This window comes from Wyeomyia smithii, chromosome 1, assembly GCF_029784165.1.
Source record: "Wyeomyia smithii strain HCP4-BCI-WySm-NY-G18 chromosome 1, ASM2978416v1, whole genome shotgun sequence".
Lineage (NCBI taxonomy): Eukaryota > Metazoa > Arthropoda > Insecta > Diptera > Culicidae > Wyeomyia > Wyeomyia smithii.
Window position 1 is genome coordinate 201,773,664 of NC_073694.1, and position 16,858 is coordinate 201,790,521.

Here is a 16,858-nt window from a genome sequence, read left to right on the forward strand (position 1 = left end):
CCAGTCACTGACGAGACGAACAAAATGTTGTACATATTAGGGAACGCTAGCGAAACTTGAGTGGTGACAGATGCCAAAACTATTTTTAACATTTCAAAATCGGTACTCCAAAGGAAAAAATTTTTTTTCGAATGGGAACTTTTCTATGATGAGTACCTACATGAAATCTATCACTATGTCAAGCACAGGTAGCGGTGAAGTCTCAGAAGTAAGCTGTTCCGATCATGATTCAATGACGCTGTATGCTGCAATAGTAAATTCCAACTTCAAACCAAATATTTCGCACAACAAGCGTTCCTATATTCTGTTCCGATTTATGGTTGTTCACTACGATCACCTCTGTCTTGTAATGCGCTAACTCCAGTTTCCTAGAGTGCATCCAATCCTCGACTACGCGTATGGATAGTGCGGCTTTCAATTCGACCTCAATGACTGACTCGCCGTTGACTTCTAGAGCTATGTCGTCCGCAAAGCCCACAATCACCGCTCCCGGTGGGAGCTTGAGCTTCAGCAACACCATCATACATGACATTCCACAATACCGGACCCAGGATGAAACCTTGTGGCACCCCTGCGGTAATCGAGAGTATTTCTCACCCTTATGTTTGTTGTGGCACCAGCACTCGATTCTGGAAGTAACTTTTCCAGAAAGCAAGCCAGTAACCGTTTCCGGTAGGTATGTGGTAGGGGTCCGATATGATGGCAATGTCCGATGACGATTCAGTGGCTGCATGGTATAGCAGGTCTCTGGTTTAATTGTGCCAACCTCACGCCTGCGGTTTAGTAACCGGCTTGCTAGCCGGGCACTTGGGGCCTCCCGTGACATACTTAGCGTCCCGCTTACCGCTTGGCCTGTACCACCGCAGCGTCGACATAAACTAGACGTATCGGGCCCTTTACACGACCAGCATTTATTTACTCTCTCGAAGCACCTTAAGCAAACAGTTAAGTTTTATGTATGAGCGCTTCACGCTTGCTCTTTCTGGCTTTTCGCGGTTTTCGCGTTTTTCACAAGTTTCCTGCTTCTGTCGTCCTTTGTCCACCACTGTAGTCCATTCTCCGTTACCCGTGGTGTCCCTGGTGGACATTTGTGAGCCCAACAATCTCTATTGACGGACGAATCAGCCGGTGTGCTTGTCTCGATCAACCTCCTTTTGATGGTCACGGGAGCCTGCCTCGTTCTCTTCGCGGCCGGTTCTGTAAAACAAACCTCGGCAAACGATAATGCGACCGTCGTGTGCATTTAGACACGGTTGAATTTTCGAGCTTGGAAGCGCTTTGACACTTTTTGAGTGCTTTTTCGGCCGTTCCTGTAGGCAGATGCGCAGCAATGGAAGACTCCGTTTCAAGTGCTTCGAGATATTGATACGGCAGTTCGCAAACTCGATTATGACATCGTTCTGTGCCAGCAGTGCCGCTACCCTAGGTAGCGTCTCCATCTCTGATTGGACTGCCGCTACCAGCAGATCGCCGGAACCACGCTCGTTGTCGGGAGGCGTACCTGCCTTACTACCTTCCTTGACCGCGTCCGTTGGCCTTGGTGGAGACCGCTAGATCCTCCTTGTGGCTCTAGGTGTCACCGCCTTTCCACCACCCTTAATCACATCCGTTGGTCCCGGTGGAGACCGCTGGATGCCACCTCTGGCGAATGGATTTGGTGGTACATCTGCTCCCGCATTCGCACGCATAAACTTTTCCAATTTCGGTTAATTGGCTTTTCCTCTCAGCCGCTATCCTTGTTCATGTGAAGTAGTCACATGGTGGGCTATGCCGAAGTAGTGAGGTCATGGCTAGGGTCTTATGAGCAACTATATCGCTCCCGACCGGCTCAAGCCAGGAAAAGGCATCTAGCCCTAGAACTGATTTGCACCATCTGATTTCTTCTCCTGCCTGATTCCCACTAGCCAACGCACGCGGGACGAACTGGAAGGCCTGCTGCCAAGTTTTACGGGACGGAGACCCCTGCAGCCGTTCGCCCCCTTGCCGTTTCAAGCCGTTGTCACACGACTTTACTAAGAGAGCTCGGTGCAGATGCAAGCTCTACTTGGTGGTATATAACGAGTACCAACTCATATCCTCAACACTGCGACCAGTTAACATAATTGGAGTCTTACTGGTATCGGTCCCACAGGTTAGTGCATTTGGGTGATGGGAGCAACCCTATTCGCTCCGTCGAATTTGCTTACAATACCCTACAAGCTCCAGTATGCGATACTTAACAGATTCTTCCCCTACTCTCGGGTATCGGTGCACGAAGCCAAAACGGGTATTTTCGTTCTCGAGCACATTTTTTTAAGCACTCGTAGTTGAGAAATTCTAGTCGAGTACTCCTACTTGCAAGCAGGAATTCGCGTACTCTTTTACAGTCGCGTTTTTGCGTTGCGTGCCGGGCAAGGTTAGCTGCTGCTCTGGCGAGTGCGTGAAGAATACAGAGTATCTCGAAAATGTGTGTGCAAAGGACTTGAGAAGCGTAGCATATGTCTCGTGCTCAAACAGAAAGAAGGAGAAACGCTTTGCAACGCTGCTCGTCACAGTCGAGGCGAGTTGTTCGTTCCGCAACCAGATTGCGTGAATTGGGCGAAAAAAAAATTATTCTTACAAAGTTCTTGACACCCTACAGTGCGTACGAGAAGTCATGCGAAATTTAATCTAATTACCAGAACTGTTTAAATAGAATAAAATGTTAGCAAAGGGTTGCCGAGTTTTCTGCTTTTCTCTTTGCTCACCTCGCTTTACAACACAGACCTTTGTTCATACTAGTTCGGCTACTACAACTGCACAGAATTAAAAAGTATGTAAATATCACTTTGTATATGAGGACAGAGCTTGCACAATGCAGGCTAGTCCACGTGTGAAGAGAATTCACCAAAATTTTTAGCAAATAAAATTATCATGAATCCTCCCCACATAGGAGACTGCCGGGATCAGAGTAGGAAGAACAACATAGGTATCTGACTCTCATGATCTTCCTCGGCTCCCATCCACCACCCGAAAGCACGCGCCCTTGGGCTGTCAAAGCTGATACAACCTTGTGGCTCCATCTTAAAGGGTTCTGTAAAGATATAAGAACCCAAGGTTGGAGCTCAACCACCAAACCCAGGAAAAAAAATAAAAAATTTAAAATGATTTATTTTGGGTCGCTTCGGCTTATAACTGACACCAATTTCTTGTAGTTTGCTCATACGACATTGCACTAGAACAAGGAAAAAAATCGAGCAAATGTTGGCTCAGTAACGGGTTCCGACATTGGTAAAAATATATCCTAAATTTTTTGTTGACCAAATACGAGAGGTTTTGCTGGAAAAACGGACGAGACGAAATCTTTGAAATTCATGCATTCATTAATAAAAACGCTTATAAATAAAGAGTACAGAAAAATCAAGGGATATCAACACAAGTCGGACAGAAGAAATTCTTTCGCCCCGTTCTTGTCAGGGAATGCCTCCACTCTACCACCAACGTCAACGGCTTAAGGGTAGTGAACTTTTCTGCGGCCAGGAGTATAGCCTTTCAGAAGTACCCCTGGAGACACTCTAATAGAGAGTCCTGCTTCCAGATCGGCCACATGCTGACCGACGGCTGGTACTTTTCAGATCAGATCAGATCACTATCCCGGTCCGGCTTTCCAACGTATTCATACCAAGATCGAAGAGGAAGATAATTCTGGGCATCCAAATGCTATTAACGAAAAGAGTTGCTATAGTGAGTACCCCGCGTAGTGAGTGGTTTGATGCTGAGTGTCTAGAAGAAAAGGAGGAGGAAAAGAACCGGGCTTACGCTAACACATTAGGAGCGGTTTGCTGTGTGATGCGTCAGATGTGAGAGAGATACCGAGAAGCTAAAACTGTCGAAAAGAGGTTTCATGGCCGCAAGAAACGTGAAAACCTCGATCATGTCCTCGCGGAGGTGAAGAACTATAGTATACTTCACCAGTTCTTGCCATGTGTATTGGCAGGGCTGGGAACCTAATTACTAATAAGTCACAGGTGGTCAGGCATTGGAAACGACACTTCGAAGTAGTGTTTAACGTTGAAAAAGGTAGAAGAAATTGAGGAAGATGGACAAGCTGTTGACCCACCAACATTGGACGAGGTGAATGGTACATGGTGGCTGGCGTAGTTGTTCTACGGGCTTTGGTGCTGCAGAGGTAACGGATGGGGAACTTTCGGATGATGAATTTGTCCATCTTGGTACACTCGTAATGTATGATCACGAAGTGAGCTGCGAGATAAATAGACGGTGTTCGGACGAAAGATCTATTACAGCAGCGATTCCCAAGTAACAATCAAAATGCTTCTAGAATTTATTCTTGTTATATTTTTACTTTATGTTGGCTCGCATTAAAGTCTTCGATTATATTTTGGTTTTACTTGATAGTCATGAAACATGTTCCGCAAATATTCATCACAACCATTATATGCCTTCCATAATTTAACTTTAGCTTCACAGTTTTATTGTCGATTTTAAGATTGTTTTATTTTGAAATTTATAACAACCAAGTGAAACCAGAAATACACAATCTGTGAAAGTTGTATAATAGTCAGTCAGCAAGGTATATTAAAAAACCAAGCTGAAATTTGATTTCATGTTGATTGTATGGAAGGTGTAACCTGCATTAAGATATCATTGAATAAAACATAAACAGAGAATTTTTGTTGTTAAAAAACTGATTGTCCAAGTGATTGTTTAAAATGAGTGGTTGGAAAGTATTTAAGGCAAGTGGGACACATAGAAGGAGAGTAAGACAAAACATCGCGAGAATTCGCTGTTCTCTGTCATCTCAGTATAATGTGGTGTCAAATTTTCAACAAGCTTCGACTTCGGTTCCGGAAAATGACAACGCTGAAATGGTGCAGCAGGATTATGTTATGGAACAAGACTTTCATAACGATTGTGACGCCAGCTACACTCAGAATTATCCGGAGGTGATTGATGGTGGAGATGAAGACGTCCTAGACCTTTTTAAACATTAAGAAGACGAGGCAGCTGCCAACATTGAAACAGTAAATAATAAAAAGGAATTTTCAAACAACTTTATTTTATTGACCTGAATTATGTACAGAAATACATTTTGTTATTTACGTCAAACTTGAATTCAGTTTTTCTAACCGGTGTTTACAATATTAGATCTCATCTGGGCAGCAATCGGCTGAACTTCCTGTTGGCGGATACTATATTGTAGGTTTTTTGGGCGATTCTTGTGCTTAGAAACTGTTTTCGATAGCAAATGTTGCTTGCTATTCTTCAGTACTTTTAAAAAAAAACATCGCACATAACTGAAGTAAACGCGCTGTCAGCTTGCAAGATGAGCCTTAGAAACAGTTTACGCACTTTAGTGTAAACCATAAAAGGAACTTTCATTTGAGACTCCGCTGATCCGGTATGTTCCGATGGTGTATGATCTCTGGACATTCCCGTCCAAGAGCACTGCGTCAAAAATTGCCGTGTCATTACCAGGTCGATTAAAAGATAGCATCAATCGAGGCCATTTTCCTTGCCAGTTGAACCACAGATGTAAGTCATATTTTTAATATAGTTAGCCATTACTTTTTCGTTATCCAAGCTCGCTTCTAAAGCATCCAGCGTTTCTTTTGAATCCACTGGCTTGAAATTTTCGTCAGTAGTAATAAGCGAAACGTTGTCTCGAAACTCTAAAAGAGATTCAATTTTCTCCACTTTGGTGTTAAGAAAATCCAAACCAGTTTTCACCTGGGCAAGGCTGACGACGATATTCGCCAAACTTTCAATGATGACAGCTTGATTGGCACCAGTGTCGTTTGGTGATGGCTGACTGATCGATTGGATTACGATTGTTCCGTCATTGGAATCTTGGTTCGCATACACTACATTCTCGAAAACATCATCAGTCAGTAATGATTCCTGCGGTAAAATTAGGGTTATGTCAAATAAATAAGCAAAAACAAAACTTACCGTTTGCTTTCGCGATTCATCTTGATTCTGATTGACTAAATTTGGCTGCAGAAATGCGTTTTGCAGTGCAGAATCGGAAGGAACGAACTGATTAAAATCCTTACGGATACATTTTTGGTCAACATTAATCGGTGTGATCTGCCGTCGAGGCTCCTTCATAGTAAGCGAAGAGGAATTGTTTATGTACTCCTCCGTTTCTGTGTCCGAATAAGCTTCCATTTTTGCAAGCTCGACATCTGCTTCAGCTTTTGTTTGAAATTCACGCTTCTTAGTGCATGGAATTTGCTACCATTTGATCGTCGGTATGGAATATTGATTTCGAATCAGTTTGGCGTTGTTGGCGGTGTTTGGCCAGTAGAGAATTCCATCACACTCCCAGCCGGATGGTACGACACTGAGGCACTGGTCGCCGTCCACGAATGTCTGCACAATTTTAAATGGCATCCTAGAAGTCCGATTTGAAATTATTTTAATTTTATTCAAATTGTACAGAGTACTTACACCACAAACGAGCAGCTTCCTGTTGTTGAATGAAAGACTGTTTACCGTATGCTCACTGACAGCGAGGTAGAGGTTGCAAATCAAAGCAGTAACTTAAGTTTTAAAGTAAAAGTAAGGTAAATCTCAATTAAAATAAAATATTTATGAGGTGTCGTATTTCGGTGACAGACACATGTTTGAATGATTGTACCGGGATAATATTGAAAAATGATATCTAAAAACACATACGTGATTATCTTCTAACCGTTTTATATGAGCTTGTTAAGCTATCTACACATGCTACGTGGTCCGTACTTTATATTTTTAGGCATTCTGACAGTGAGCCATGGTTGCAACGTGAATTTGGCCTGTTGGCAGGGATGCCACATGTGCAAAATAATCTGTAATCTTACAAATTTGCCGAATAAATCGATGACACAGAATCTATTAGCAGGTACACTAAATTAACAAATTGATTCCAGGCTATTGAAATGTATGCTACGAAGGTTGTGTTGAAGCACATTTATATTTCATGTTGCTGGGGTATTAACAAAAATCGTCGTTTATTTCAAGCTCTTTAAGTCTTACAGTCTTCCACATTTGTTTGCATTCACATTTCCGTGTTGATTTACTATTCTTTTTATTGTTTAGATCTTAATTATTTAATTGTACTGTTTCCATAAATCATTCAAAATATTAATTTTTATAATTTTTTATAAGTAATGCCAAGTTACTCAACAACAGGCTTGAATAATTTGATTTGAGCTATCTAAAATGAGACAGAAAACCAAACTGCTTTGTACAGATTTTTGGGCAGATATGCCTAACAGTACAGATAATTAAAATTTGTTCAACCAAATGAACAAAATCAATTGTGGCAACCCTGCCTCGGTTTGCTGCAGGTATTTTGCTCCAAACGTGATTGGTTGACTTGGACAGCACGAGTGCGTGAAAATATTTCAAATGAGTTCAACAAACCGTGTTGCGAAATATCTGGTTTTTGGCTCGATCTTTTAAAAAAGCTAAATTTTGAAAGTGAAACACAATTAACACAATTTTATTTTGATTGCAGTTTGGTGAGTTGCGATATATAAAATTTAAAAAGAATTTGAATGAAGTGCCAAGCTCTGGTAAAGAAATCATCACTTTTTCACTTTACATAATTTTTTTGTTTCAATGAAGTCTGGTGAAACGAGAGAAAATAAAAATAAAAGAATGGCAGTAGAAAAATTTGTGACTACGAAGTCAGAAGAGATTTCAAAGGTTGTCAAAAGCAAAAATATGTCCTTTCTTCTTTCTCTCGTGCAAAAACCAAATAAATATCAGTACCTTCGTAGTCCCAAATAGCAATTATACCCCTGCTCGAAATTTTGTTCCGTTGAATAAAAATAAACATTTCATAAACATTAAATTCTTCTGGTTGCACTGGATTTTGCGCAGCCAAACGAAAATAATTTCCAGCAGGGAAACGAACACTCAAACGAAACTGCACTCAGCTGTCATTTTTTTCGTACCGCATTACAGTTTGAGTTTTTCGGGTGTAGTCCGGGACAGAAAACGTGCTATTTTGGTGTAGTTCGCAAAGTGAAAAAACGGCTACATGGCAAAAGTGTAGTCCTCGTGTAGCTACACCGCAAAAACGAGTTCTACATCAGATTGTGGCTCACATAACACTTGATAATCGTAACATAGGCATGATATGCTTAGTTCTGATCGATTTAAGAGAATCGGTTATAATACACGATTTTCAATGCGTTTGTGGTTTTACTCGAAACAACATGTCGTCTTTAATGGAAATAATGCAAAATGTTGGAATTGGACCTAATGTTTTCATTCTCTTTTATGATATTCACGATACCACGGGTAGTTGTACAATTCTAATAATTGATTAAGGCATACATCTAATAAAATGCAACAAATTCTAGCTTTAATTCAAGAAACTGCTTTAGCTCAGAAGAATTCAACTTTGAAAAAATACTAATATTCTGCAGAATTTCAACGGCGCGCAGTATTTACGATAAAATTCGTGACCGGTTTCACCATAAATATTTCACGGCATCTGTTTTTACATGTACGAAAACGATTAACAAGACAACAACATATTCAATATTCAATTCATATGGAAATAAAACTTAACACAAATCAGTTTGCAGTGTCGGAAGGAAATGTTTTACTAAGAAATGGAACCAAGATAAAATTTAATGCATCACAGTTAGTTTGGAGAATATATCTCTGTTAAAATTTCGAGGCCATTCTATGGCAATCAAATTGGGTTGTAAAAAACATCTGGTCGTATGGTGGAGCGCATATGAAGTTTTGACGACTTCAATAAAGCTGGGCCAACTAGCCATGATACATGTTCATAGCTGTTGTTATTAGGTTGTTATAATTGCGTGGTCGGCATTGAAAGTTTTATGTTTTGGTTGTATTACCTATTAAAAAACTTGGATATAAGCTATTTTGTTACTTGGGTTATTATCTCGACAGCTCAAAGCTAAAGCAAATATTAAATTTATTTTATAAATGAAGGAAATGTATAATATATTGTATAGTTACATTTGTCTTTCTAGGTTACAAAGATTTTCACTTTTAATTTGCCAATAAAAAAGGGGGTTATCTTAGCACGTTTTACGTTAACGGATGTTTTGTCTGTAATGACAGTTTCTTTCGCTCAAGGTTGCCATACAGCTGCCGTTGTGTCCTAATCGCAGCGTTCTCCTCGCGTTCTCAGGGTTGTGCGATTACCACAACAGACGGGTTGCGGTAGCGAATAGAACCTATTACAGGTTGTGTAGCCAGCTTGCAGATCCGCACGAAATTTGCGCTCTACCAAGATACTGATCCGCGCTCTACGGACGAATCGTGAACATGAAAGGCTAATCGGCGCGCGCTTGGGGTCTTCAAGCGAAGCATCCTGCGATCAATACTCGGCGGCGAACAAGATTGGAGAACATTGCATACATTGTATAAACAATTTAAAAATTTGAAGGCACGAAAAACTGATTCCAAAGTATGACAACATTTGACTTTAAGGTTGCAAAATTCATAAAGGTCGATTTACAGCATCAATCTGTAGACAATTAACTGCTTGCAAAAATCAAGATTAAAGTACCAGTATTATTAGGCTCACAGGCTTAGTATTAAAGTAATCAAAACATAAAGTACCCAAAACACTAATCCACTTATTTCAACATTATCTTCTTTCCCCCAACAGAATTCTTCGAGCAGAACTATTTCGGAACCGGCAACGACTTCATCCAAGAGAGCTTCCTGCGCGCAATGTGCGACTTTCTGCTTATCCTGCCGGACCAGGAAGCGAAGCAGTTCTTCTGTGCTGACAACCAAATCATCGAGACGTTGCTGATCCTGGCAAACAATTCCAACATCCGAATCCGGGCAATGATCATCAATCTGATTGCGGTGATCAGTGATCGCGCTCTGAGCAGTCCTTCGTCGCCATCGGTGCTGAACTACTCCGACGAGCAGTTCAAAATCTTCTGGCACCATCTGGGCAACCAAATTGGATCTCACAGCGTCAACGTGGAGCTGCTAAACTGTTGCTTCCGCTGGATAACGAAAAGTAACGGCACACTAACGCTTGAGTCGCTAGCACTCGATCAGCGGGTTAATGTTGTGCAGGAGAGTGGATTAAATGTACTGCTGGCTATTTTGCCGCAGTCGCATCTTGAGCCGCGGCTTTTTCAGCTGGTTCTACAGCTGATCGACCGCATCTGCGTGAAGCAACCACGGGCTGCACATTACCTGGTTGAGAATGGCCTTATCGGCACGGTGGTGAAAACCGCCATCAAGATGAACGAGCGGGACGATACCGAAGAGATTAGTAATTTCAACAGCTATCTGGATTTCGTCACTAATTTCGCCCATCGAGCGCTAGTTTCGGCTAATTTTATCAACGTATGTTTGCTCAGAATATTACATTACATTACAAAAATGTTTTATTGAGTCAAATTGCTTGTTTGCAGCCGTTTTGGGATTTGATTAATGGCTTGACGCTGGCTGAGAGGCACAAAAACGCGAAGGTGGCTCGGAATGTACGCGATGTTCATGCCTTGCTGTACCGCAATCTGCTGCAATTCTTCATTTACCGTCCAACCGAGTCAATTATCGGCCATAAGAATAATTGTAAACCACTTATTTCAATCGGACTGTTCAATGATGAAATAATTTATTGTTCTATTCTAGCTTTCACCGTTGATCTTCCAGGCAGCACCATTCCTAAGGCCGAGGTGAAAACTCGCTTCAATCAGATACATGATAAAGCCGTCCAGTTTATTACCAACTGCGATGGGGAACACGCGGTCTCCGAGGCCGAAGTGCTGCTCGTTAAAAGTCTCATGAACCGTACGCTGAACGGCAATCCACGTGGAGGGAACATTATCCTGTGGTGTCTGCTTCCGAAGCGCCCGGTGAGCCTCAAAGTGTACACCATCAAACAGCTCAGCCAGTATGTCGAAGGAGGAAACTATCTGTCCCTGATTTGTGATTTGCGCATGCTCAAAGTTTTTGCCCAAAGCATTCTGCTTCTCAACAAAAAGGAACTGTCGGTTGAGGACCTAACCTACGTGAATGGGTTCTGCCAGACAATCGAGGGAGCACACAGTAGCACCTGGACACTGCCGCAGACTCTGGAGGAATTCGATTATTTGCGGACGATGAACCTCAACGAGCAGGAACAAACCATAATGAAATCGGTGAACAAGCAGGAGAAACTGATTCACTCGTGCACTGTGGCGGCAATGGAAATTACTAGGAACATTGTCGAAAAGCAGAACCGATTGCGTAAGGAGCTGATAATTCAGCTCAAGAAGGACAGTGATTTCAAGTTCTTCACACAGTGGAGGCAAATCATCGATCAGATGACCCACGAGGATGCTTCCTGGTACAACAGGAAGCTGTATCCCAGCTCCTGGGAAGTAGACGACACCTACGGGCCGGATATGTCGCTAAAACGATTAAGACGGTGTCACCTTACTGTGGATCAGAAGTTTGTGCAGAAAGATTTTCGCACCGACAATGGCGGGGGCCAAATTCCCGATCAGTTGCTGTCTTACTTGATACCGAAAAATCGCAGCCAGGAGTTTTCGATGGAGAACCAGGTTCTGTACACGTCGTTTGTGAAACAAATTTCACCCAAGCAGGAGCTGGATAGTGAGTGTATTTTAACCAGCACGGAACTGGTGCTGTGTCCAAGTACGGGTGATCTCGATATCTACGATCTGTACAGTATCACGAAAATCTGGACGAAACGCTACCAGCACCAGGAAACGGCAGTGGAGATTTTCCTCAGCAGCGGGCGGTCGCTGTTTTTGGTGTTCGACCGACAGCTCGAGAGGGAAATTTTCGCCGGATTTTTCCAGGATCTCGTTCAGCGTGAAGGTCGCCAGGAGCTGGAAGCGCAAACGCAACTCTGGAGGGACGGATCGCTCAGCAATTGGGAATATCTGATGCACTTGAATCAGATTTCTGGCCGAAGCTATCACGATCTCATGCAGTATCCTGTCTTTCCCTGGATACTGGCCGATTACGAGGGTGCCAGTTTGGATTTACTCTCGGACCGGACTTTCCGAAACCTGGAGAAACCGATAGCGGTCCAGTATAGGGAACTGGAAAAACACTACATAAACAATTACAACTATTTGAAGCAGACAGAGAACGATTGCATCAGCAAGCGAAAGATTCAACCGTACCATTACAGCTCGCACTATTCCAACTCGGGAACGGTTCTGCACTTTCTGGTGCGAATGCTTCCGTTCACGTCGCTCTTTCTGCACTATCAGGACAACAGTTTCGACATTCCGGATCGGACTTTTCACTCACTTGCGACGACATGGAATCTTGCGAGTAAAGATTCCCCAACAGATGTGAAGGAACTTATTCCGGAATTCTACAGCTTTCCGGAGTTTCTGGAGAATTTGGAGGGATTCGATTTCGGAGTTCGACAGTCCGGTGAGCCGGTCAATCACGTTGAACTGCCCTCCTGGAGTCATCGATCGGCGCGACTGTTTGTTCTGATTCACCGCCAAGCGTTGGAATCCGATCACGTTCGTAGGCGACTAGCGCAGTGGATCGATTTGATCTTCGGCTATAAACAGACTGGCCCGGCAGCAGTCGACTCCATAAACGTCTTCCATCCAGCTACGTACGCTAACTTTACCGCTTCCGATATTGATGATCCGGTGGAAAAACTCGCCTTGGAAACCATGGTCAAAACATACGGACAAATGCCGCGGCAGCTGTTTGATACTCCGCACCCACAAGCAATCTTGCCACCAGTGTCAACTGCCATCCGACATCCGGACGTACTCGAAAGCGTTGGTGGATTGAAGTGGGGCTTCTACAGTGGATCCCCGGCTTTACCAATGCCAAAAATTACGGATCTTCGAACGGCTAGCACTCAACTGGGTTCTTTAGTACATTTCAGTGGGAATAGAATTGTTGGGTTACCCGGCTGTGCCAGCATTTTTCAGGCACAGCACTCGAAAAGCCATTTTATAGTGGACTGGGGTCAAATTGATGGTGTGATTCGCTACCGATCGGTGCAACAAAGTGACACCAAGTCGAGTGAGTTAGTTTACAACACCAGTATGGACCCGATAACGGCATGCGGTAGCGATCCCAACTGCCACGATCTCTGGTTCGGACATCGCTCAGGGCGGATAGCAGTCTTCCAGCAAAGGCAAACCCAGAAGGTTTCCTTTTTTAACCATAACATACGACCCTCGGTGACGCGATCGCGTTCGAGCTCCTTCCGACGGTGGATCGATCGAAAAAGTGCCACCTTAAGGCGCAAACTCGAAGGAGATGACGATGAAGATGAAGCTAACGAAGCTAACATTCCAATCAAGTGGAACTTTCCGGTTGTTCTGATCAAGCACAAAGCAGAGATCACTGCTATAGCGATATCCGTTGAGTTTAAAATTGTGGTTAGTGTCAGCATGGATGGCAGTGCGGCCATTTGGGATTACAACAATCTAAGCTATGTTAGGGAGATTCCTCGGCCGGTGAACGTCATCAGCTCGAAGATCAGTTTGGTCGCCGTTAGTCCCACCCTTGGGGACATAGTTACTGTGCACTCGCGCCCGGAGTCCCGAGTGTGTTTGAATCGATCCAGTGAATCGTCTACACTAGTTGATGACGAGAGTTTCGAGGTTACCGAAAACTACAACATGGACTATGTGAACGTCACGATGGCATCCAGCCGCGATCAGCTGAGACTGCACACGATCAACGCATCGTACGTGGAACACGTTTTCATGGAATGTCCAGTGCAATCGGTCTGCTATACCGCCATCAAGGAAGGCTGTGGGATCAACTGTATCGCGGTGGGTTTAGACAACGGAGTTATACGACTGTACAGCAGTTGGAACTTGGCTCTGGTGCGGGAAATTACCACTAATCCGTATGACACCTTCGGCATTAAAAGGTACTAATTTTCGTTACTAACTTGACTGCCGTTATGAACCTATTCATAAAATTATTTCTTTGTTACAGTATCATTTATGCGCGCAACCAACAGCTGGTTGTACTCACGACAAGCAACGTGATTCAGACGTGGAAGTCCGAAGGGCTCCCCGGAACGTCACCACAGATATTAGAACTACCAATCCGCCGTTCGGTGGGTTGAGGGTACAAAACCAAACTCAACACCCAAGTTTGAGAGCAGTGATCAAAAATGTACTTCAAAAGTGTATTTTAAAATAGCAAGAAAATCGAGGGCTTTATATAGGAATGTTTTCATTCTTTTGTTAAAAACAAACGCATACGCATAATATATTTTATTCTAACGAGTTTCAACTACTCAGAAAGTTTAAATCACTGAACCTAACACCACTATGGAGCAATAGTTTTATGAGCTCTCTCGCCGTTACAACAGTGCCAGCCACAAGATGAGGAAACTTTTGAACCTTTCCTTCGTGATAGTTGAAGGCTATTCTTTTGCTGATGAAGTCTCCATAATAGGAAACACTCCCGACGCTCACGAACCGCTGACGATCATTCAAGCTAGCAACTTCAATGCTCACTCGCATCGCTTCGGCAGGCTTCAACTCGTGCGCTGGTATCATCACAAGCCGATAAGGTAAACCCAGCTTATCATATAAATGTTTGTACAGCTCCAAAGTATCATCGAAAATCTGGATCACCGCCTCACTTGATTGAGCTGCAGCCAACACCTGCACGGCACTGGTTTGCGCTTTCTCGTACAAATATTGCTTACCGTTGGCTACCAGTCGAAGCGGCAAAGCCGTAGGAAACACCGACAGCTTGGTGAGGTACCCCAGAAAACTCAACATACTGCTACCCCCGCATAAATGCAAACGATTTAGCGTGTGTTCCAGAGCCACTTCCTCTTTAACTTCATAAACCGAATCCAGATCTTCCTGAGCCGCTTCCACTAGAACAGTTCGAACAAAGTCCGGATTGGAGAAAAGCACGAAACCGGCATCCTGAAACATCTCCACACATCTAATCGGCAGAAATAAATCCATCAACGCAGCATCCTCTCTCATGTAAGTACTAGTCGAATCATATTCCTCCAACCAATCTCCTCCGATAGCTTTCGAAAGCGCTCTGGTTGGACTGTTTTCATACAAAACCACAGCCTCTTCGGCGGGTGTTCTTTCGTGCAACTCATTCGGTATCGCCAAAAACGTCCCCGCAACAAAATTATCCGCCACAGCGTAGCTACTCTCCCGTAAACTTTTGAGGTCGGCCTTAGCCAGAGTTGCCTGCAATTTAAGCTGATTGACCGTCTCCTCGCTAGTTGCTTTGGCGATGAGATCTCGAAGCTCCACTCGTCGGATTTCTATGTCACGCTTACGCTGTTCCATCAACCGATACAACTCCCATTGCTGCTTTAAATGGTCCAAATCTAACCGATACCGGCGAAGCCGTAGGTTGTGCTCAAGTTTTCCGATGTCGGCGAGCTTCGCCTGGAAATCCAGGTAGGGAATTAAGGGTGCGTACTGTTCCTTCGCTTTGTCACCGGTTACATAGAGAGCCGACGAAAGTGTCCTACGATGGTGACCAAACGCAGTGCCAATCGAACGGGTTCGGAGCATTTTGTCGCGATACCGAACTGTTTCATTGGGATGTCGAGATTTTTACTATGCATGAATCAAAACATGTTTGACGTTTGTTATCATAGAGTTCATTTTCGATTCGGACTGATTCAAAGCTGTCTTTGTCTGTCTGTCTAGTGAAAGATTGTACAGCAATTGCGTTTTTTTGGTAAAGGTTCGGCAGATCGACGCGTTTTAAGCTGCCTGGCAGCTATCGATAGATGTTATTGACAGTGCATGGTCTATTGTTCCCGACTGTCTAAAAAACACGGTTTTTCGTATAGTTTTACTAAGTTCGTATCTAAACGTCTTTAATTACGTTCCTCCGATCGGAATAGCTAACGTAAAAGCACAGACTAACAGACGTAACACTGGAACCTAGCTCCATCACTACAAAAAAAAAAACGATCATTTCAAATTTCTAATCGAATAACAGTCATCGCACGACAACACCACATACATAAGACATACGTAACACTCAGGAAGAAATCTTCCAAAAAAGTTGGTACAAAATAAACTACTCGAAAGTACCAACCTCTGTAAAAAAAAACCTCTGTTTGAGTAGTTTATGGAGGTTGTGTACCTGCGCAGCCCTGCATTTGTCTCGTTCCCACTCGAAAAATGCAGCATTGATTTTGTGAACAACTTTTTGACAGTTTCGTAAGGGATTTTGTTGAGGGCTCGAGTAGAGCCGCGATGAAGAAAATTCACTCCATTCATTTTCGTCGAGCAGTTCATACTGGTGTTGGTACCGGGTGATGTGGGGCAAAGAGTACCAAAAAAAAATCGTCAGTGTTACGTATGTCTAAGTATGTGACAACACCGTGTGGGGCGCTGTCATGCAATCTCATACATATTTTGTGGTTCCCCATTTGACACATGCAGTAACGCTAGCGCTGATGTCGAAATACTCGACGCAGCGCGAACACGGCAGCAGATGGTGCTAGCACATACATAAGACATACGTAACACTCAGGAAGGAATCTTCCAAAAAAGTTGGTACAAAATGAACTACTCGAAAGTACCAACCTCTGTAAAAAAACCTCTGTTTGAGTTGTTTTTGAAGGCAGTGTACCTGCGCAGCCCTGCATTTGTCTCGTTCCTACTGGAAAAATGTTGCATTGATTTTGTAAATAACTTTTTGACAGTTCCTTATGGGATTTTCTTTGGGGCTCGATAAGGCCGAGAAAAAGAAAATTCATTTTGTTCATTATTTATCGAGCAGTTTGACAGGGCGAGGTACGGAGTACTATGGGGCAACGTGTACCAGAAAAAAACGCCAGTGTTACGTATGTCTTATGTATGTGGTGCTAGTGTTACTAACGTAGAGCACATACAGACGTCCAAGCAAGAACAAAATTGATCGA

At 43.3% G+C, this 16,858-nt stretch overlaps 3 protein-coding genes across 6 annotated transcripts in view; 1 reads left to right on the top strand and 2 right to left on the bottom strand.

Moving 5' to 3' along the window:
- The window catches only part of LOC129720342 (lysosomal-trafficking regulator), a 39,335-nt gene extending 25,106 nt beyond the window's left edge, over window positions 1-14,229 (top strand). For all 4 annotated transcript variants that reach the window (XM_055671815.1, XM_055671811.1, XM_055671820.1 and 1 more), the window contains 4 exons: window positions 9,626-10,326; window positions 10,395-10,554; window positions 10,615-13,855; window positions 13,924-14,229. In XM_055671815.1, the coding sequence (XP_055527790.1) occupies window positions 9,626-10,326; window positions 10,395-10,554; window positions 10,615-13,855; window positions 13,924-14,056 (4,235 nt within the window). In that variant the 3' untranslated portion in view covers window positions 14,057-14,229. The remainder of the gene's footprint in view (window positions 1-9,625; window positions 10,327-10,394; window positions 10,555-10,614; window positions 13,856-13,923) is intronic.
- Window positions 5,272-6,571, bottom strand: LOC129720379 (uncharacterized). Its single transcript, XM_055671844.1, has 3 exons — window positions 6,433-6,571; window positions 5,932-6,376; window positions 5,272-5,880 (listed from the first exon to the last, which is right to left on the bottom strand). The coding sequence occupies exons 2-3, from the start codon at window positions 6,148-6,150 to the stop codon at window positions 5,476-5,478; spliced, it is 624 nt and encodes a 207-aa protein (XP_055527819.1). The 5' UTR covers window positions 6,151-6,376; window positions 6,433-6,571; the 3' UTR covers window positions 5,272-5,475.
- LOC129720371 (serine--tRNA synthetase-like protein Slimp) lies at window positions 14,193-15,673 on the bottom strand. The gene has a single exon (XM_055671837.1). The coding sequence runs from the start codon at window positions 15,489-15,491 to the stop codon at window positions 14,223-14,225; it is 1,269 nt and encodes a 422-aa protein (XP_055527812.1). The 5' UTR covers window positions 15,492-15,673; the 3' UTR covers window positions 14,193-14,222.
- Between the last annotated feature and the right edge of the window lie 1,185 nt (window positions 15,674-16,858).

What these genes read in the sequence shown, in the direction of transcription:
- LOC129720379 (XM_055671844.1), bottom strand. Translation starts at nt 6,150, where the DNA reads ATGGAAGCTTATTCGGACACAGAAACGGAGGAGTACATAAACAATTCC. An exon ending in ATGAATCGCGAAAGCAAACG is followed by an intron (nt 5,881 to 5,931) that starts GTAAGTTTTGTT and finishes ATTTTACCGCAG; the next exon opens with GAATCATTACTGACTGATGA.
- LOC129720371 (XM_055671837.1), bottom strand. Translation starts at nt 15,491, where the DNA reads ATGCTCCGAACCCGTTCGATTGGCACTGCGTTTGGTCACCATCGTAGG.